This window comes from Actinia tenebrosa, unplaced genomic scaffold (assembly GCF_029948245.1).
Source record: "Actinia tenebrosa isolate PJP-AT-01 unplaced genomic scaffold, QUT_ActTen_1.0 PGA_scaffold17__23_contigs__length_9995812, whole genome shotgun sequence".
Taxonomy (NCBI): Eukaryota; Metazoa; Cnidaria; class Anthozoa; order Actiniaria; family Actiniidae; genus Actinia; species Actinia tenebrosa.
Window position 1 is genome coordinate 7,145,320 of NW_028292577.1, and position 19,361 is coordinate 7,164,680.

General features: G+C 39.6%; 1 protein-coding gene across 4 annotated transcripts in view; it reads right to left on the reverse strand.

Moving 5' to 3' along the window:
- LOC116288703 (voltage-dependent T-type calcium channel subunit alpha-1H) overlaps positions 1 to 19,361 on the reverse strand; it is a 59,042-nt gene that overhangs the window by 7,224 nt on the left and 32,457 nt on the right. For 2 of the 4 annotated variants that reach the window (XM_031695522.2, XM_031695521.2), the window contains 26 exons: positions 19,092 to 19,186; positions 18,017 to 18,191; positions 16,256 to 16,544; positions 15,902 to 15,994; positions 14,686 to 15,832; positions 13,993 to 14,252; positions 13,425 to 13,576; positions 12,711 to 13,008; positions 12,352 to 12,510; positions 10,859 to 11,758; positions 10,414 to 10,490; positions 10,134 to 10,257; positions 9,679 to 9,747; positions 9,224 to 9,408; positions 8,499 to 8,625; positions 7,970 to 8,092; positions 7,651 to 7,740; positions 7,147 to 7,339; positions 6,769 to 6,837; positions 6,300 to 6,448; positions 5,613 to 5,722; positions 5,026 to 5,156; positions 4,577 to 4,647; positions 4,420 to 4,498; positions 4,141 to 4,262; positions 2,411 to 3,896 (listed from right to left, as the gene is read on the reverse strand). In XM_031695522.2, the coding sequence (XP_031551382.2) occupies positions 3,270 to 3,896; positions 4,141 to 4,262; positions 4,420 to 4,498; positions 4,577 to 4,647; positions 5,026 to 5,156; positions 5,613 to 5,722; positions 6,300 to 6,448; positions 6,769 to 6,837; positions 7,147 to 7,339; positions 7,651 to 7,740; positions 7,970 to 8,092; positions 8,499 to 8,625; positions 9,224 to 9,408; positions 9,679 to 9,747; positions 10,134 to 10,257; positions 10,414 to 10,490; positions 10,859 to 11,758; positions 12,352 to 12,510; positions 12,711 to 13,008; positions 13,425 to 13,576; positions 13,993 to 14,252; positions 14,686 to 15,832; positions 15,902 to 15,994; positions 16,256 to 16,544; positions 18,017 to 18,191; positions 19,092 to 19,186 (5,914 nt within the window). In that variant the 3' untranslated portion in view covers positions 2,411 to 3,269. Of the gene's footprint in view, positions 1 to 2,410; positions 3,897 to 4,140; positions 4,263 to 4,419; positions 4,499 to 4,576; positions 4,648 to 5,025; positions 5,157 to 5,612; positions 5,723 to 6,299; positions 6,449 to 6,768; positions 6,838 to 7,146; positions 7,340 to 7,650; positions 7,741 to 7,969; positions 8,093 to 8,498; positions 8,626 to 9,223; positions 9,409 to 9,678; positions 9,748 to 10,133; positions 10,258 to 10,413; positions 10,491 to 10,858; positions 11,759 to 12,351; positions 12,511 to 12,710; positions 13,009 to 13,424; positions 13,577 to 13,992; positions 14,253 to 14,685; positions 15,833 to 15,901; positions 15,995 to 16,255; positions 16,545 to 18,016; positions 18,192 to 19,091; positions 19,187 to 19,361 lie in introns of those variants that run through there. The other 2 variants (XM_089031550.1, XM_089031549.1) reach the window with 2 other exon arrangements.

Sequence of the window (19,361 nt, forward strand, 5' to 3'; positions counted from 1 at the left end):
TTCAGTCCATTTTCTTTCTTTCTTTAATTCCTACCTAGCTAATTTCTCAGTTTTCATTCCTTTCTGTTTTTCTAACGGAAAAAAACGAGGCGTTTCTTTCTTTTTGCTCTTTTATGTATAAATCTATCCTTCCTCTTTTCTATTGCATTCGTCCTTTTTTTCATTTTAAAGAGTAAAGAGTTTGGTTTTGCTTGTCGGTTATCTTTCCTTTTAATTTATTACCCATTCTGAGGCTAGGGGAAAAAATGTGTCGAGTGGACATTGCAGTGCATTGTGGGTCTTATTCGTCCCCTAAAATAGTCCCATTTCTGCTCAACCTCAGAATGGCTAAAATTGCCAAAATAATCTAGTGTGAGTTGCAGTTTGATCGAAGCTAAAGAGAAAGAAAAATTAACCAAAAGAAAGAAAGAAAGAAAGAAAGATCTATTTGTTTAACTCCAAAGTGATGGTCCGGATCGAAGCTAAAGTGATGGTTTGATCGAAGCTAAAGAGAAAGAAAAATTAACCAAAAAGAAAGAAAGAAAGAAAAAAAGATCTATTTGTTTAACTCCAAAGTGATGGTCCCTCAATAAAGTGTTTTGATGATATAAAAACCTCCTCGTTTCATCTCATAATAATTAGCTTGATCAATTGACCAATATTTGTTTTTGGAAGATGATATCTGCAACAAATGAAGCCATCATTTATTTATGCACACTGATTTGGTTATCCTGTCAATTTTTTTCCGAATTGACAGAAATATGCGGCTGATCGATGTCACACGATGAACGATTACGGCTCAAACATATCATTTTGATCGATATTGATCAGTTTGTTTTTATCCTTTAGCATCTAAGAGTCTAGTTTGTTTTGTCAATATAAGTTATGTTTACATTGGTAGAAAGATGTATAGAGTTAAAAGATGTTGAGCAATGGATAATTGTGTCGGAACAAAAAGTAAAGGAAACGTATACAACGTGATTATTTCCTTCATTTTTGTTTGTAAAGACGAAGAAATCCACAACCAATATGAGTTTGATAGAATTTCTAAATCTCTTGGTTTTCCTCAGTCGAATTTCCTGGAGAATAGCCAGGGGTGCTACACGATATTCTGACATATTCTCTTAGGAGTGGTGTAGAGGGGACGCCATTAAATCTACTACTGTAGCGGTCTTTAATCTCACACTTGTTCCAAGTCAGTGGCGGGAGAACCGGAAGACGCGCGTCATTATTTTCCCGCGCAACTGCATTAATAATATCTGCACTTCTTTCATCTCCGGAATAATATTCCAAGTCTTTGATATCAAAATGCTGGTAATCAAGGTCTTCTGTTTCTTTAAAAACGGCTGGAGTAGGTTTTCTGCTTAAAGCACACGTAAGTGCACGACTTCCAGTGTGTTTTTTTAAACTCGTTTTTTCAGGCCTTCTTGATTTCTTCTTTGAATCTTCTGTTTTACATTCTTCCACAATGCTTGAGGAAAGCCGAGACATTTCTCTGGACACTTTACGGGTTTCTTCACATCCCTTTATGGATCTTTTTTCTTCTTTAATCCTACTCTCTATCGCTGATAACTTCAGCTGTCGCTTTAACACTTCTCCATTCGAGAACACTTCACATGCCTTTCTTGACTGATTCCCACCGCTGAATCTGTCGGACTTAAATCTTCCTAATTCTTCTGTCATATCGAAATTATCTATCCTTCTGGAAATCTTTCGTCTACCAGTTTGATTAGCATTTGTATTTAGCGAGGAAATACGGTTATTTCGATGAAAAACGACTTTGTTTTCTTGACAGTAGACACCTGTTTCTGTCATAGTTGTCTCTCTTCTGGGATTAGCACATTTGTTTGAAGATGTAATTTTTGATAAACGGTTTGTTGTAGCGAGTTGGTTAGAATTTCGAGGCTCTCTCAAATTATTACAAGGGATTCCTTCAAGGAGGAATCCAGGATTTGAAAAGTTAAAAAGACATGAATGCTTTAGAGGGAAGCATCCACTAAGAACCACTTCACTGCGGCTTGATTGTTTCATCGCCTGAAGCATAACAACAGCGCCTTTAAGTTAGCAACAACAATAACATAAACTAATTGGCCAAGAAGTGCTTTTTTGTTGCCGATGTCCTGGAGATTTCCTTTTAAAGACGGCTGAGTTGATCAAAAACAAAAAAGAAAATTGAAGTTAACGGGAAGTCTTATGTTCAAACAAATACTTAATATTCTTGAAAAGTGCCACAACAACACCTGCTAAGATCACGTGATCGGTTGTTGCTATGGATACAGAAAAATTCAAAATTGTATGAATCTAAAAATAGACCTTTAGGTTTTTTTATCACTATAATTTAATAACCACACTCGAATATATACAACGATTTGAATTTTAAAGTAAATTTTATTACGAAAATCTTTATTTACAAGAAAATTTAATAGCCTTCTCAAATCTTATTTCTTTCTTACTATTTCACAAAATATTATTATTTTTAAGTGAATCCACTACAAAAACTACTATACGTTAATATTTTTAAATGTGTAACAAGGGCATTATATAAAAAATTCAATTTAATCTTAATGCGGAAAAGCAATTGCAAGCGCCAAGCATTGTGGTTAGAAGCGCAAATAATTTTGGTTAAAAGCGCAAAGCTTAGACCGATGTGAGGCTTAAGTTGTGAACAAAGGGATCTGGCGTGACTCAAAGTAATCTGGCGTGATTCAAAAGTCACGAATCACGCCAGATTCCTTTGTTCACAACTTAAGCCTCACATCGGTGCGAGTTTTGAATTTGGTCTATTGTGGTTGGAAGCGCAAAATACTCTTGGTGGAAGCGCATAGGTGTGGGGAGATAAAATAGCAAAGCACTGCGTAAATAAAGCAAGACATTTGATTTAACATATGATTTTAAACAGCTTCAAAGAAAGCCTTGTAGCCCATGTTATTACTTGAATTTCAGTTTTTACATTTTTCATTATCATTAGTCATTAAAGCATTTACAAGTCTTATTGCCGAACAATGGCTATTTCAATGCCATTTTAAATTTCTGCCTTTTTATAAAAGAAATCTGTTTCATTTTTTATTCAATTCTTTTTTATATCTTTTAACATTTTACATTGTTTTATGAAAATTTCTTGGGCCGTCAAACCGGCTGAGCAGCCACATTTTTATAAATAAATAAATATTTCGTATATCTTTCTATTTACTGTTTACGTATAAAATCTAACTTCGTAAAACAAGTATTCTATACTATGAACTTTGTACGACAAAAAGATTAAACGCAAGTCGAATAATATTTGTGGAATTTTACAGGGGCTCGCATCCAGACTTCCACACAATTCGTTTCATATTGGACGAGGTGTCCTGGTCCGCTAGATCAGTCATCCTCGCGATAGAATGCCGGCGTTGAATCTTGGGTTTAACCTTTGAATTAAGACTAAAAACTCGTCCCAAAGTACTGGAACTAGTTCTACACGCTTTCATTTTCGCCTTTCTTAAACTCGCATTTAGTTTAATAAATTGCTGAAATATTGCATCAGCTTTGATTACCTCTTGATAGAAGGATTCATCTATGCCATCTTTATTGTGCTTCTTCAGTTGTGCTAATTCTATCCCTCCTAAACCAAGCTCTACAACAGACCTTCTTCTTGTGATGGGCGTGGACGGTTTGCGTGACGCTTTGGCACGGATGAAATTCCTCGCCACTAAAGTCAAAACTTTAAGTTTTTTCTCCAAGTCCTTAGCTGCTAACGTGGCCGCTAACTTTTCTTTGGATTCTTTCAAGTGCTTCATGAGAACGGCTATGACGACGTTGACGAGAACAAACTGAGCCGACAGTACGAAGGTAACGAAGTAAAGCGGTGCTGTGTATTTAGTGATGCAGCAGTTTTTACGGCAGTCCGCTGAACCGTCGCACTTGGATCGCAGTGTGTCCTGTCGAGTGAAATAAAATGTGCTGTGATGTATCATCCAATACACTTCGTAAGCCGGGAGAGCAATTCGGCCGACCCCTTGCATGTGACGTCAAAGCAGCTCAATTTGGAGGACAAAACAAAAGAATTTCAATATCATGAGAATTGGAAACCTATTGTTATGTCCTCCAAATTAAGCTGCGTTCCGACGTACTGCAAGGGGTCTATAAAGGCAGGATTAGCCAAATAAACAAATAAATTCATACCTTAAGGATTCCGTTCCAGTTATCTCCTGTAGCGATCCTGAACAAAGTCAACATGGCGGAACCAAGGTCATGAAAGTTAGCATGACGACCCAGTCCCTCACAGGGGTAGTCATGGGAACACTCTGTAAACAAATAAATACGAACAGCTGATTGGCTAAGAGATTTTTATTCGTGGATATGAAGGAAAACGTGAGCATGACGACCCAGTGCCTTACAAGGGTAGTCACGGGAACACTCTGTCAACAAATAAGCTATACAAACATATGGAGAGTTACTTACCAAGCGAACCGAAGAGCTGAATACCGAGACAGGAATAAATAAAGAACAGCAACAGAAATAAGAGACCGAGGTTTGCAACCTGTGAACATTAAAACATTACAAACTTTAGAGTCGGCATTATGGAGAGAAAATTAACATTTTAGGTGGTGTGGGTTACCTGTGGTAGGGCCTCAAACAGTGTGTCCAGAAGAGACCGAACTCCTTTTGCTAGTTTCACAAGCTTTAAAACTGAAAGTAAAAAAATTGTTGAAACGTTTAAAAAATGCCATTTCTGTACTTTATATCCTTAGGTCCAAATGACTGTGGGGCTTATTGGTAGGTTCCATTCACGTACCGTTACTTAGTAACCTCAGGGTCCTTAGAAACGTTGGGGCTTATTGGTAGGTCAAGTTCTCATACCGTTCACCATAATTAGTACCCTAAGGGTCGATATAACAGTGGGGTTTATTCGTAAGTCAAGTTCACGTACTGTTCACAATACTTAATACCCTAAGGGTCTTTATAACAGTGGGGTTTATTGGTAGATCAAGTTCACGTACTTGACTTTTGTTAGTACCCAAGGGTTGATATAATAGAGGGACTGATTGGTAGGTCAAGTTCACGTACCTCTGACTATTCTTAGTACCCTCAGGGTCCTTATAACAGTAGGGTTTATTGGCAGGTCTTTATTCACGAGGTCTGTCAACAATATTCCTAACACTGACAGTATGACGATAATCAAGTCCACAATGTTCCACCTGTTGTGATGAAACAAAAAAAAAATTAAAAAATTGGTTTATACTTATCAAAATTCTGAAAAAAAATTAAAAAAGGAAAAACAAGGCAAAATTATTCTCTTAGAATCTGACATTTCTGGATGACGTTGCGTTTGCTAAGTTACGAAGAGAATTTAAAAATAATTGACATAAATTAGAAAAAAAATTTTCTTTTGTAATGGATTTCCAAGAATTTCCCACGTCAAATTCAGTGCTAAAATTTCGTGTAGTGGTTTCGTATGACTGTGAAAACGTTACGGCAAGGTTATGGTGCCTTGACCGTGCAACGTCTGACCATTTTGATTGGTGGAACAGTTTTCTCGCACACTTTGATTGGTTCAACAGACATTGCTCTGTTCCGTGTGTCGCACCCCTCCCCCCCCAACATGATCTGATCTAAAAAAGCTTCGTTGTAGCGGGATGTAATAGCTTACGTACCTATCTTTGACGTATCTGACTGGTCCTAGCGCAATACCCTTCAAAACTACTTCCAATGCAAACACAGCCGTGAAAAAATAATTTGTAGTCTCGACAAAAACATAGAAATCCTGCGAAAGAAAAGATAAAACAGAAGTTAGTATAATGGTAGCCTTGAGTAGTCAGGCTCTATGGCCGTGGGGGCCTTGGGGAGGGGAGAAGCTAATGAAAAGAAATGCTGATTTTTGTGAAGGGAAAATTTCGAGGCAAAGGCAAGAAGCAGTGGTGTAAATACCTCGTAGAGGACCCAGTGTCCTATTTCTATCTCCACCTGAGTGCCTTTGGGCAACTATCATAAAACATTAATAAAAATGCACCAAACGATACCTAATGCCAACGTGGCGGCTATGACGTAATATGCACATTACTTCCTGTAATAGTAGGGACTTTAAGATTTGAGAAATTTACGACGGCGACGTCAACCGGAAGTGTAAACGATTTCTCTTTGGGTTCTATTCATTGGAGATTTCATTCAAAACACTGTCAGTAAAGTCAACTCATCGACTGGGAAGACAGACTCTGAAGGCGCGAAACCCTAAAAGAAAGTTATTTACACTTCCGGTTGACGTCGCCGTCGCAGATTTTGCAAATCTTAAAGTCCCTTATCTTAAAGTATCCTTAAAGTGACATCCGGTATTGTATACGTACCTTAGACATGTTATAATGCTCCAGGGACATACATATCACATTCAGGCAGATAATTATTGCAATAGTGATATCCCAATACTGGTGAATACACAACTTGTGAATACGTCTACGAACCACGTTGAACTCCGCATAATACTGATCATCATCCACTAAAAACATAATAATAATCCCAAAAATTACTAAAGACCGGATTAGAATTAGTCAAATACCGCTGTGTTCCTTGATTGCAGACTCGTTTACTCAGGGTTAGCCTCGTACCAGTGTCTAAATATTCATAAATACCAAAGGTAAAGTTAACAAGGCACATCTTCAACAAGAGGAACACTTTGATATTCCCGGGACCTTCACTGGAATACTTGAATATTCTGCACAAAATCGAGGCTAATCCTAAGCAACAAAGAATTCAAAACTGGAGTATTGAACAGCAAGTTTCAAGTCCCAAAAAGGGTTTTTTTGTACTTATATATACCTCTATTAATCGGCCAGTTGTTAAAGTCACAAAGTATGGACCACTTGGCCACCCCCGAGGTTTGCCGCTCTGTAGAAATATGACTTTAGTTTAAAGTTTTTTTTCAGATCCTAGAATCGTAATAGGCTTATTTTTCTTACGAGCACGCGCACTGTGATCGTGACAGTATCTGAGCATTCTAATTGAACGATAAGTAAGCTTAAAACGCTGTGATTGGATCAACAGAAGGATTCTTTGTTCTATTTGCCATTTTGGTTTATGTCGTATTCTCTCGATAATAATAAGACTAATATAATTTTGCATAATTCTTTCCCATTTCACACTAGGTGTCATTCCGTTGAGAAGTACGATTCTTTGTTTGCTTTATATAATACTGACCATGAGCTTTCTTCTTTGCTTTTCTATCCTTTTCCATATTTTGATATTTCCGCTCTTCTTCGTCTAGTTTCGCTCTGCACCGCTGAAAATTCTCTACCACGACTCCAACGATCATGTTGAGAACAAGGAATCCGCCAAGAAGTAGGAAAGGAATGAAGTAAATGAGACACCACTCAGCATAGTTAACTACAGGCTGACGGAAAAGACACTGTTACTATGAATGTAGATGCGAGTGGACCAAGGATAGATCCCTGAGGTACCACTGATTTAGACTTAGTATACTGAATATTTAGTTGACCAAGGAAAATAAACAGAAAAAAAACAGAACAGGGCCGATGCAGATGCCAGTGGGCCAAGGATAGATCCTTGAGGTATACTTTGCAGAATATTCAGAGGACCAAGGACAGAACCTTAAGGTAATCCGTATTTCATACAGGACTCAGTATTGATACAGAATTGACATTATAATGATATAAAGTACGTCGTTATAGAATACCAAGATACCTGCATATCAACACCGACTGCGTCAATCCCATGATGCATCACTTGGATCCATCCATCACGTGTCGATACAATAAATAAAGAAATTAGAGCCTGGAAATCAAATAACTACATATTAATATAAAACAGTGGACCTAGACTAAATCCCTGCGGAACGCTTTGGCAGAATATTTAGTGGACCAAGAATAGATCCCTGGGGTACATGTTGGCCAGATTATTCAGTGGACCAAAAATAGATCCCTGAGATATATGTAGGCAGAAAATTCAGTAAATCATTGATAGAAGTCTAATCAACAAGATGTTAGAATAATCATTGTCTAACCTGTAGTAGATTGTCAAAATTGTAGCGTCGATTGACCCAATGTCCACGAGTACTGTTCAAGCACTGTGCACGATTGATCACGTATCTGTCTCCTTCACAGTAATAGAACTGCCCCTTAAACAGCTGCAACAAAACAAGTAGAATTAGACAAGAAGTTAGACAACAGACATATTTATTGCATCCATATACACGACGTTCCATTAGGTGTTGAGAATTTCTTGAGAAAATAGACATGCATAACACATTCCATCAATCAACAGCCAACCACCTCCACCTGCCTCTCTCCCTAACCACCTAGATGCTTTACCATCTAGTTGCTCCCCAACCCAGATACTCCTCAATCCACCTGGATCCTATCCCCACCCTAATCTTACCCCACCCAGATCCTCCTTCCAACCTAGATGCTCCCCCCTGGTTCCTTCCCCCACCCGGACCCTCGCCAAAACCGGACAGTGCCCACCCAGATGCTCTCTAAACCGGTTTCTCCATCAACCATTACATTGTATTGTTCCACATAACAGCCACCCACCTGTACTCCCAAGATGCCAAACATGACGTAAAATACTCCGGCAATAAGAACAGTGTTGCCAATTGGTTGTAGGGAATACAACAGAGTCTGAACGACAAGCTTGAGTCCAGGAGCTCGATGAATCATCCTGTTGATTGGATCCAAATATAAACAGCACGTACTAGCTATGAATAGAAGTTACAGAGCACACTACGTGCGTTTGTTAAAAACCTCAATCCATGGACGTGAAGTATGTACCGTGACCGTACAATCATACGGTACCGACATACAACACGTTGGACATCCAACCAAAATGCATAGCGTTTTAAAATCGATCTCCTGGTTAGATGTAAAGCCTGGGTCACACAAGCGTCGGAATCAGAAGCAACATACTTAGACTCAGTAGTGTGCTGCTCATTCAAAAAAAAAAAAAAAAATTAAGCACGGCACGCCTGAATAGCAGTGTAACTGAGTCGTTAACCATGGGTAAATTCCTCTTTTACTCCGACGAAGGACTAGCGTCCGAAACGTCAGTAAGTTTTTTCATCTTTTCACGGTGTATAATTTACCTTTTCATCATTACTGTTTCATTAGAAACACCGACGCAGCTCACACTAGTTTTTAGTTAGTTATATCTTTTCATGGGTAAATAAAGTTAATTAATTGATTCATTTATTACCAGTGCTTGTCTTTTTTCCCACCTATGTATGCGTATGTTGCTTCGGGGATTTCAAAGGTTTACTAACCGTAAAGGCCTCAATGTCCTGAGTGCTCTGAACACCTTTAGAGAACCGAGGATATCTACTGATGCGTCTGGTACGTGGGTAATGATCACATCTAACCAGGACATCAGTACTAGTACGAAATCCAGTACGTTCCAGCCAAGCTTGAGGTACGTATCTGGACCAAGTACGAATCCCATTGCGATTATCTGAAATAAAGATTACAATAGTGAACAAATGGAATATAATAGAAAATGGGACAGAAGTTTAACATGAAAGGCTGAGTTAGTTTTTTTCATTTCAGATCCACGTGTCATTCTCTTGAGCATAAGATTCTTTGTTTCAGTTGTATCCATATTCATTTGTCTTCTCATGTACAACCGTTAAACAAAGAAATGATACTCTAGGGTAATAACAAGTAGTACTGAAATAGGGAAAACATTACGCCAAAGGTTAAGAGCTCTATTGAATTGAAATACCTTCATGATCATCTCGATGGTAAATATGATAGTGAACACGAACATTGATATGTCGATTATCTGTCTCTTCTGTGCGGAGAGAAAAATTGAAAAAAATGTCAGCTTCGTAAGATTGTCACGTTGTCACATTTGAGTATGAATCGTATATCCGTGAAATAGTACTAACTAATTAGTACAAAATAGCACCAATGAAACAATTGAAAGCAAAAGAAATAGATGTCTTTAGTGCTATCAAGTTTTTGTGTAGTTTGCACTCTACCAAAATTGGCTCGTATGGAGGCTTCAAACCATCACGTGTTGGCAGCCATGATAAGAGGCAGGAACATTTGAATAAGTTTCCCAGGGGAAAAAGACTACTGGACTATGCTGCACAAGCAGTTCCCACCCCTCCCTTATGAGTCTACAAGCGCAAAAATACTATGACGTACATATAGATAGAAAATCAAGACACTTACGATGGGATCTTGGTCCACATCTGGCTCCTCCATGGCTAACACGCCACAGCTCAACAGAATAAACACCAGAATGACGTAATCAAATATCTTGTGGTCACACACGGTAACCATGGCAACACGAAATCTGTCAATAGATTACGAATCTCCATTTATTACTCAAATATTTCAAAAGTCATATTTTCCTAATTTATTGAGTTGGGCTCCCTGAGAACAGTGAATTGTCCCAGTTTCCTCCGGTTCAACTTTTCTACAGGGAGCCCGTTGACATGATATCGCTTACCTGTTCTGAGGTGAGAATAAGTAAAGCGAAAAGCTGCTTCTGGTTCCAAAATGACCTTTGGTAGTCGAAACTGACTCCTTAAAAGTTAAGGAAGGAATATATTAAATAAAGCAAGATACTGTGACCATGTACTGGTTTTCTCGATGGGAAGGGTCTTCTTGAAGATAAAAAACGTTGCCTGGAAAAAACGAAATCATAAGAACAAATCGGCAGTTCCGTAGATTGGAAATGCTTTTCTGTGTAGTACCCCAGCGATCTATCTTAGGTCCATTTTCATTTTATTTTCTCTACTGCAGTAGGGAATGATTGAACAAGAAGTATGGATGAACTTTGGGGAAAAAAATAATTTTCTGTGTGGTGCCCAGGAGTTTTACCTTAGGTCCATTTTTCCTCAGCTATATTCAAGATTCAATTTTCACAAGAAATTATTTTCTCATCTTCTTACCTCTCCATATACTTTCCTTTCTTGATGGCTTATTTCTGTTATATTACAAGTTTCATCCTCTTGGGTCAAGCTTGGCTCTGCGCGTATTTCTAAGTTAGAATAGGACACATCACCTTGGGTTGGCGTCACGCTTTCCCCCAGCATGTCCCTTCGTTCGTATTCTCCTGATGAAAGGTCAATATCCGTTGGCATTTCGGTTCGAATATCACCCAAAGGAGCCTCCGCTAGGGTTGTCTGACCCGTCTTTCCTACATCATTTGGGGACTTCCCATTCAAATCACAGCCTTCTTTTAGTGTCTTTTTATCGCGAGGAACATCGTTGCTTGTTTTGCGCGACAGTTTTCTGTGAAAATAAGATGTTTTGTTGTTACCCTTGACAACTTTTTCCGCCATGTCGTTCTTTACCTCATCATCTATTGCAAATGCAGGGTTAAATATACACAGGTTTGCGTTCGAAGGACGATGCTTCGTACGCGTCTTTCGCAATAGCGCAACTGATGTCTGTCGCTTCTTCTTCAGCTCCGGCATGGTGAGAAAACCATTAAGGCCCTCGACATCGGAAAAAGACGTGGCTGAAGTACTGACGCGTGAGATTCTTTCTTGTAAACGTTTCTTCAAAGATTTTCTTTTGACAGATTTTTCGCTTGGCGCTATTACTGGATTCGAGCGGAATGCATTGCGGACAGCATGATAGCAGTAGTGTTGGTCACTTGATGCCGGTTTACTTGTGCAACCGTTTTCGTCCCATTCTGCTACACCGTTAATGAGGATTGAAGGTTTTGGAGGTGTCAAGTCGCAGCGTAATTTTTTATCTGCATTTTCATCTCGACTGACCGAGCTAGAGGGGGTCGGCGCAACACTTTGAATACGGATTTCCTCGTGCAGTGAGCCATTTCTATTCTGTCAAATTTAATAAAAAATGAATAAAGATAAACAAATAAATAATAGGAATTTAACAGTGGCTACAAAGAGTGGCTCTTTAGAAGTTGATTCTTTTGAAAGGAGAGGAAAAGCGGAAGAACACAGTGAAAAACCCTCGAAGCACAGGAGAAAAACCAACAAGTAACATACGACGCGATGAGAGGCGGGCGCGAGCGCTAAAGAATCAACAAGACGCTCTTGGAGCGTGCAATGGGTTCCCGAAAATGCAGGGATGCTGGAGCTTATTTAACACTTAATATTTATTATGTACCGCTATTTGGGAGGAGAGTGTACTTTCGAACATTGTAGGTGTATTTTTCTTCCAGAAACTTCCGAACACGTTTTTCATTTTCATTATATCATAAATAACTTTCAAATTTTTGTACAAAAAAAAAAAAGATTACAGATTTTTACGACTAATTTTATATATGGTATATATGGGTACTCTTGCGCATGAATGCACATTTCGCGAGAAGGAGACTACAAAAAAAAACAACAACAAACAAGGCATTTTATAACTGGGCTGCCACAGGCAACCCAGTAATTACAGTAACATATAAATATACACCTACCCCAGTACTGGTGAAACCCTCTACGAGAATTGCAACCAGAAGGTTGAACAACACATAATAACCAATAAGCATGAGTGCGATGAAGTAGAGCGCAGCCCAGTTATTAATAGCACGCATCCCATCATACATCACGAGGTTCCAATTCTCCTGAGTAAGAATCTATGAAGAATAAAGTCATGTTGGTTTAGATATAGCAAATACTTTTTAACTAAATCCAGCTTATCTATCTGTGAAGAATCTCTAATGGTCTTTACTCAATGCGTTACCACCGTGAAAGTATTTGCGCATGCGTCAGCGCTGACCAAATTGTATCGCAGGCCCTTAGACTGGATGGAACAGTCCAGGAACTGTGCTCTTACCTGGAAAACAGTGACCATAGCCCAAAGAAAACTGTCAAAATTCGATCTTGTCACCATAGGTTCATTCTCCGCGTTACGAAAAACGAACTTTCCACCAAACAAGTTCATCCCAAGGATCGAAAAGGCGAACATGAACAGGAATAAAAGACCAAAGAATGTGATGACACTGTTCATGGTGCGAATGACTATCAACAGCTGGTAACGCACGGGACGAACGAGCTTGAAGATACGAAGCAATCGAATGCTACGAAATACGGACAGCTTGGTTTGGCCACTTTCAACTAGAAGCTCTGTGATACTGTGGAAAAAAGGAATCAAGCTCTAAATTGCGTGATGATAATATTATTTGCCTTGATTCACCCACAACGTTGGGATTGCGTGACGGAGTAATAGTGCCACGAAGAAATTTGATTATTCTCTGACATTTCATACGAGTGGTGGCTTTAGTAGTGACACAAGAAGTTGCGGATATTGTGTGACAACTGAACTTTTAGCTGTTAAATCTTACGTGACCACTTTGTGGCCCGCGTGACAAATAATTTGCGGGTTTGCGTGAAATGACATATTTTTGAACACAAGAGATGGCGCGGATCTGAGTAAAACATACTACAGTGTATTGTGCATCTCAAAGCATCGTAGCAAAATTATAGCGTTATGGTAAAATATTTGCCCAAAATCTATTGCGTTACAGTGATGATTGCGTTACTCACATACCTGACTATGACAACAAATCCATCAAAAACATTGAGTAGTTGGTTAAGATATTCTGTTATGCCATAAGCAAGAAGGTTTATGGCCATCTCCACCGAGAAGATCGTTACAAAGAGGATATTAAACTTGTCAAGAGCTTTCGTTAGTCCTTCGGGCTGTAAAATAGAAAATAACTAATGTAACATCAGTTCCATATTCATGCAGGCCATAATCATCAGTATGGACCAACTTCACCAACCTTGTGATTTCTTATACTCATGCAGGCGGTATTCATTAGTAACACACCGTTCATGGCAAGTGGTGGGATTTCACCCTCTCCGTTGTTGCATAACAATTGATGGTTTTCAACCATTCCCAAGAGAATTAAATAACAAAAGTCACGGCGGCCATGTTGGAGGATATAACAAAAGAATTCATTGACAATTCTTTTGTTAAGTCCCTCCAACATGACCGCCATGAAAACTATCAATTGCCCCTAATTTTCTGATAAAGGTATGCTTATTTTTGATCCCTTACGACCCTCTTGATCCCAATATTCCCCCCCCCCCCCTCCCAAGTTAGCAGAACCTACCTGGTTATGGTGTTCCATACCCATGCAGACCATATTCAGCAGTATGGACGTCATAATGAAATGTATGAAGTGTCTACTCTCAGCAATTTTTCTGCAGAAGTTACGAAAGCGATAGCACAATCCATTGTTTTGCTCGACGTCGTACGAGTCGCACTGGTGCAGGTCAAACATACTGTCGTACATATCGTCGTCCTTTTGTGGGAGTCCGGCATGCAAGTCTTCAGAAGCGGTTGATTTCTTATATACTTTATTATCAATGCCTGTAGATAAACCACAAACGATTAAAAAAAAAAAAAAAAACACGTTATATTAGAGCTCCGTGACAGATTCACGTTAAAGAGAGCCTTTGTTCTTCGTTTCGATAGGAGTTAAAAAACGGTGACGCAGGCGCGTAGCAGTCATAATAAAAGATGATAATGGAAGTGATGATGATGATGATGATGATGAATATCTTCTCTTGACAGCTCGATTGGACCGGGTGTAGTTTCCGATGGTCGCTTTTCCTCGCATGTAAAGATTTCTGCTTATGCGCAATAGCGAGTCAAATAACGTGCATGCGGTGGTAAGATAATCAACTGACCTGAAATATTGCTGCCATGCATGCGTTTTGATTGGCTTAAACGGGAACCCATTTATGAGCCATATTTGTTAAAACATTAATGAGAAATGAAGGAAACGAATCAATATAATTACTTTTCATTTCATCAACATCCTCGACGTTATTATTATCGTGACATTCCAAAGGTTTTGGTTGATGTGCATCACTTGACATCACTTGTTTTGTCGCTATCCCGCCGTCTCCTAGCAACGCTATCGAATCATCACTCTTCGAATTATGCTTTTCATCTTTCCCGCGCTTTATGCTAATTTTTCTAACAAATGATGATTCTTTCTGAAGCTGATTGGTCTGGATTTCTAGCTTCTTCATTTCAATTTCTTGTAAATCTAGCCATTTTCTTGAATTCATGGGAGAGCGCTTTGACAACTCGATTTCTTGTTCACCAAATGGCTGGCTATGACGTCGTTGATAACGTCGTGCACTCGACGGTGAAGGAATCAAGTCGAAGTCGTGGCGCTTTTTTGGTTTACTGCAAGATTCGCTAGAACTTCGTGGTCGCGACTGAAATCTGTCCGCACTCAAAGCAGCGGTTGCAGAAGCCGACGCATGAGCAGAAGCAAGAGTATTGTCTTCAGTGACTTTAATGATCGGTAAAGAAGATGTTGCGCACGCAGTAGCATGAGCAGCGGCAAACGTGCCGGCAGAATGGGATCCTGGGACTGTCAGGGTCACACTTGAAGTTGTTAGAATTTCCTTATCATGGACGGAGGAGGAGGCCTCAGTATGGATAGAAATGGCGCCCGCGAAAAGCGAAGCCTCTGATTCCCTTCTTGGTATGAACTGTTCAGGAGGAAGTAGAAACGGCTTGGTTGAAACCCCTGTTGTCCCTTCATTGCTATTCTCATTATCAACGCTCTCAATTGTTATACTAGGAACTCTGGCTGGTTCTTCCTGCTGACCAGCAAAGAACGCAGGCTTTGTTTCGGTAGGAGTTAAAAATAACGGTGACGCAGGCGAGTAGCAGTCATAAAGGTGATGATGAAAATGATGATGATGGTAGAAGTGATGATGATGATGATGAACGTCTTCTTTCTTGACAGCCCGTTTGGAACGGATGTAGTTTTTAACGGTTTGGAGGCACGAGTAGGTTTGCATGCTTGAGATGTTCACACCTTGACGTTTGCGGCTCTCTTCGATCAATTCGATTTCGCGGGCTTTTGTTTCCTGGAATTGCATGGTGATAACGACCAGGCACAGGTTGACCAGGAAGAACGATCCAATCTGGAAACATAAAGATTTGATTGGTTTGCTTACAACAACCAGCTACATTGGTTGGATGGTACAGCTTACCACGACTAGAATGATGAAGTAAATCCAGTTCCACAAACTATGCGAGTCTTGTACCAGGTACATGAGCTCTGACCATCCCTCAAGTGTGATCACCTATCAACCATAAGAAATAAAAAATAAAAATTCAAGATATACAAAGTTATTTAACAGTAATAAACTGGACAAAATCCAAGGAATTATTTTTTACGAGTTTCTGTCTGTGCATGCGCAAAAGTGCATTTAAGCTATTTTATCAAGACGTTTTAGCTTTAATCCAAAACTCAATGTAAAACGTCTTCCTGATTATATCCATTTAGAAAGGGCGCTATATAAATCATGAATCATAATCATGTGAAAACGTGATAGGTAACTGACCTGAAATATTGCAATCCAAGCAATAGCTATATTATCAAAAGACGCCGCCCCATGAAAAGGATTGGGCCCATCTGCTTTGCACACGCTATAGATTCGATTCCAGTCCACACACTGGCTGCTGTTTTGTGCACGGTTTAACTGGTCATAGGGGGACTGGGTGCAAAGCATTTTGCTCTGATATGATGAAGGTACGTCAGAAGGGCATTTCGTCATGCCATAGTCTTTTGGAAGGGAACAGAGAAAATCTGGCTTCTCAAAACTTGGTTTGTAGAACAGAGATTTATTGAAGCTGAAAACAAACAATATCTTAACTGAGGATAATTAGCAATTATTCGCCGAAGGCGAAGTGAATATCGGGGAATATTCACTGAGCCTGAGGCGAATAATTGTGTTAGCATCTACCAACTTGTGTACAGAGTAACTTATTTTTATATGCAATAATTCAATAAAAACAAACAGAAACTTTTAGTTTGCGTGACAAATTCACGCAAAGCGTTTAGCAAAACTTTTAGCAAAACGTTTGGGCCATAATTCGTTGCCTCTTTAGTATTGATAGTGATGGCATTTATTTTCATTTTTCAATTTCCTCATCGGAAATTGTAGCAAAACGATTGCCGACAGATGCCATTTTGTTTCCAACTCAATATTCCGAGATTCAGAGTTGAATATCGTGCAATATTCACCTCCAATTAACCAATGAGCGCGCGCGTTCTTAGGAAGTACACAAGTTGGTATATGCTAATATTATTTATTTTATCTGAACGCAAGCGTCAGTAGTCGTTCAGGCTGAGCCCGCAGTAATTGGTTACGCTGTCCCCCTCACCCTGCCTCCTACTTATGCTGCTTTTAATAGACCTAACCCACTGTTTTCCCATTTCAGACCACGTATCATTCCCTAAAGTATTATTTCTTTGTTTAACGGTTGCACATGAGAAGGCACATGAATATGGATACGACTCAAACAGACAATCTTATTCTCATGGAAATGACATGTAGTCTAAAATAGGCAAAATATTACGCCCAAGTGGATTTGGTCCATTTGTCATGTTTATTCGGCACAACTTCAGAATACCAGACCAAATGATAAGCACACATTATTAATAATATTATTATCTTTAATCCTTCTATTGTTCTTCCATCGCTATCGCGTCGTTTTCAAAAGACTTGCTTCATGCTAAAACAAAGTGCTTGGCCGGATATTCTGAAGTTGCTTCGTTTATTCTTTGGAGAAGGTAATAAAATAAAAATGAAATAAAATAACCAGGTTGCATAAGTCAAAAACGGGTGTAAGGCCCCGTCCACACGTATCCGGAAATTTTTGTATCCGCAAATTTTATTTTGCGGATACGGGTTGCGTCCACACGTGCCCGAAATTTTTGTATCCGTATCCGGAAATTTTCGAAAACGGTCTCCAGTGTAGACATTTTCGAATACGCTCCGAATACGGATACATGTGGACGGTCGTATCCGCAAATTTTCGAATACGATGACGTAAACACGATTTTGCGCATGCTCAATAAGAAAAACTATCCGTCAAATGGACTAGGCACTAGCGTGCAACAGGGCGGATCAAGAAATTTCAGGATACGTGTGGACAGTGAAAACGATTCGGATACGCTGCGTGTGGACGCGAGCATTTTCGTATCCGCAAAAAAAAAATTTTGCGGATACAAAACTTTCCGGATACGTGTGGACGGGGCCTAAATTTGAAAATGTCCACCTTTGGTATTCAAAATGGCGGATATTAATCACGTGACTTACTCGAGCAATATTGTACTGTTCTCTGGCAGATCCGCAAAACATCTGTTTCTAAGTTTTCCTTGCCACAGCTGAACACCGATTATTCCAAACACAAAGAAGATGAAAAACGTCAGGAGAAGAACATTACCTAACATTGGTAACGTGTCCAATAGGAGAGTGACTAGTATACGAATATCTGTTTAGAAATCACACACAAAAAAAATATAAATTTATTTATCGAACCTTGAATTAACCTCTGGGCTGATCTATGGTAGGGCATGGCTAACTCACAGATCGAACCCTGAAACAACCTCTGGGCTGATCTAAGTCAGGGCAAGGCTAACTCACGGATCGAACCCTGAAACAACCTCTGCGGGATGATCTAAGTCATGGCATGGCTAACTCAAAGATTGAACCCTGAAACAACTTCTGGTCTGATCTATGTCAGGGCATGGCTAACTCACAGATCAAACCCTGAAACAACCTCTGGGCTGATCTATGTTAGGGCTTGGCTAACTCACAGATCGAACCCTGAAACAATCTCTGGGCTGATCTAAGTCAGGGTATGGCTAACTCACAGATTGAACCCTGAAACAACCTCTGGTCTGATCTAAGTCAGGGTATGGCTAACTCACAGATTGAACCCTGAAACCACCTCTGGGCTGATCTAAGTCAGGGCATGGCTAACTCTTAGATCCAACCCTGAAACAAACTCTGCGGGATGACCTAAGTCAGGGCAAGCCTAACTCACATATTGAACCCTGAAATAACTTCTGGTCTGATCTATGTCAGCGCATGACTTACTCACAGATTTAATCCTGAAGCAACCTCTGGGCTAATCAAAGTCAGGGCAAGGCTATGTCACAGATAGAATTGTAATTTAGCGAGTGGGAAGAAAGCTGGAGAACGCGGGGGAAAAAACCCTTCCAATCAAGGGAGAGACCAAATAAACTCTAATCACGTGTGGTACCAAGCCCAGGAATCGAAACGAAACCCAAACGTTAGAGACAAGTGAACTACTGCTACACCACCCAGTTCCTTTACACTCGCAGATCAAACTAGAATTTTTGAATTAGAATAAGAGAATAAGTCTTACTTGGTACTTTATTGATGGCTCGTAGAGGACGAAGGACTCGAAAGGCCCGGATGATCGTTAGATAATCACTTCCCTTCATTAACTTTTCTACGATTCTACGAGAGAACACAACAATCAAAGCGTCACCCAGGTACACAATAAAAAGATTGACAAGAAAGGGATAAATAATCGAAAATATTGTCCGTGTTCCGTGCGCGTGGCTTTAGCCATTAAACCACGTGCTGAACATGTGCTAGGACTTTGATTGGACGAGCACTAACTTGTGCTCTT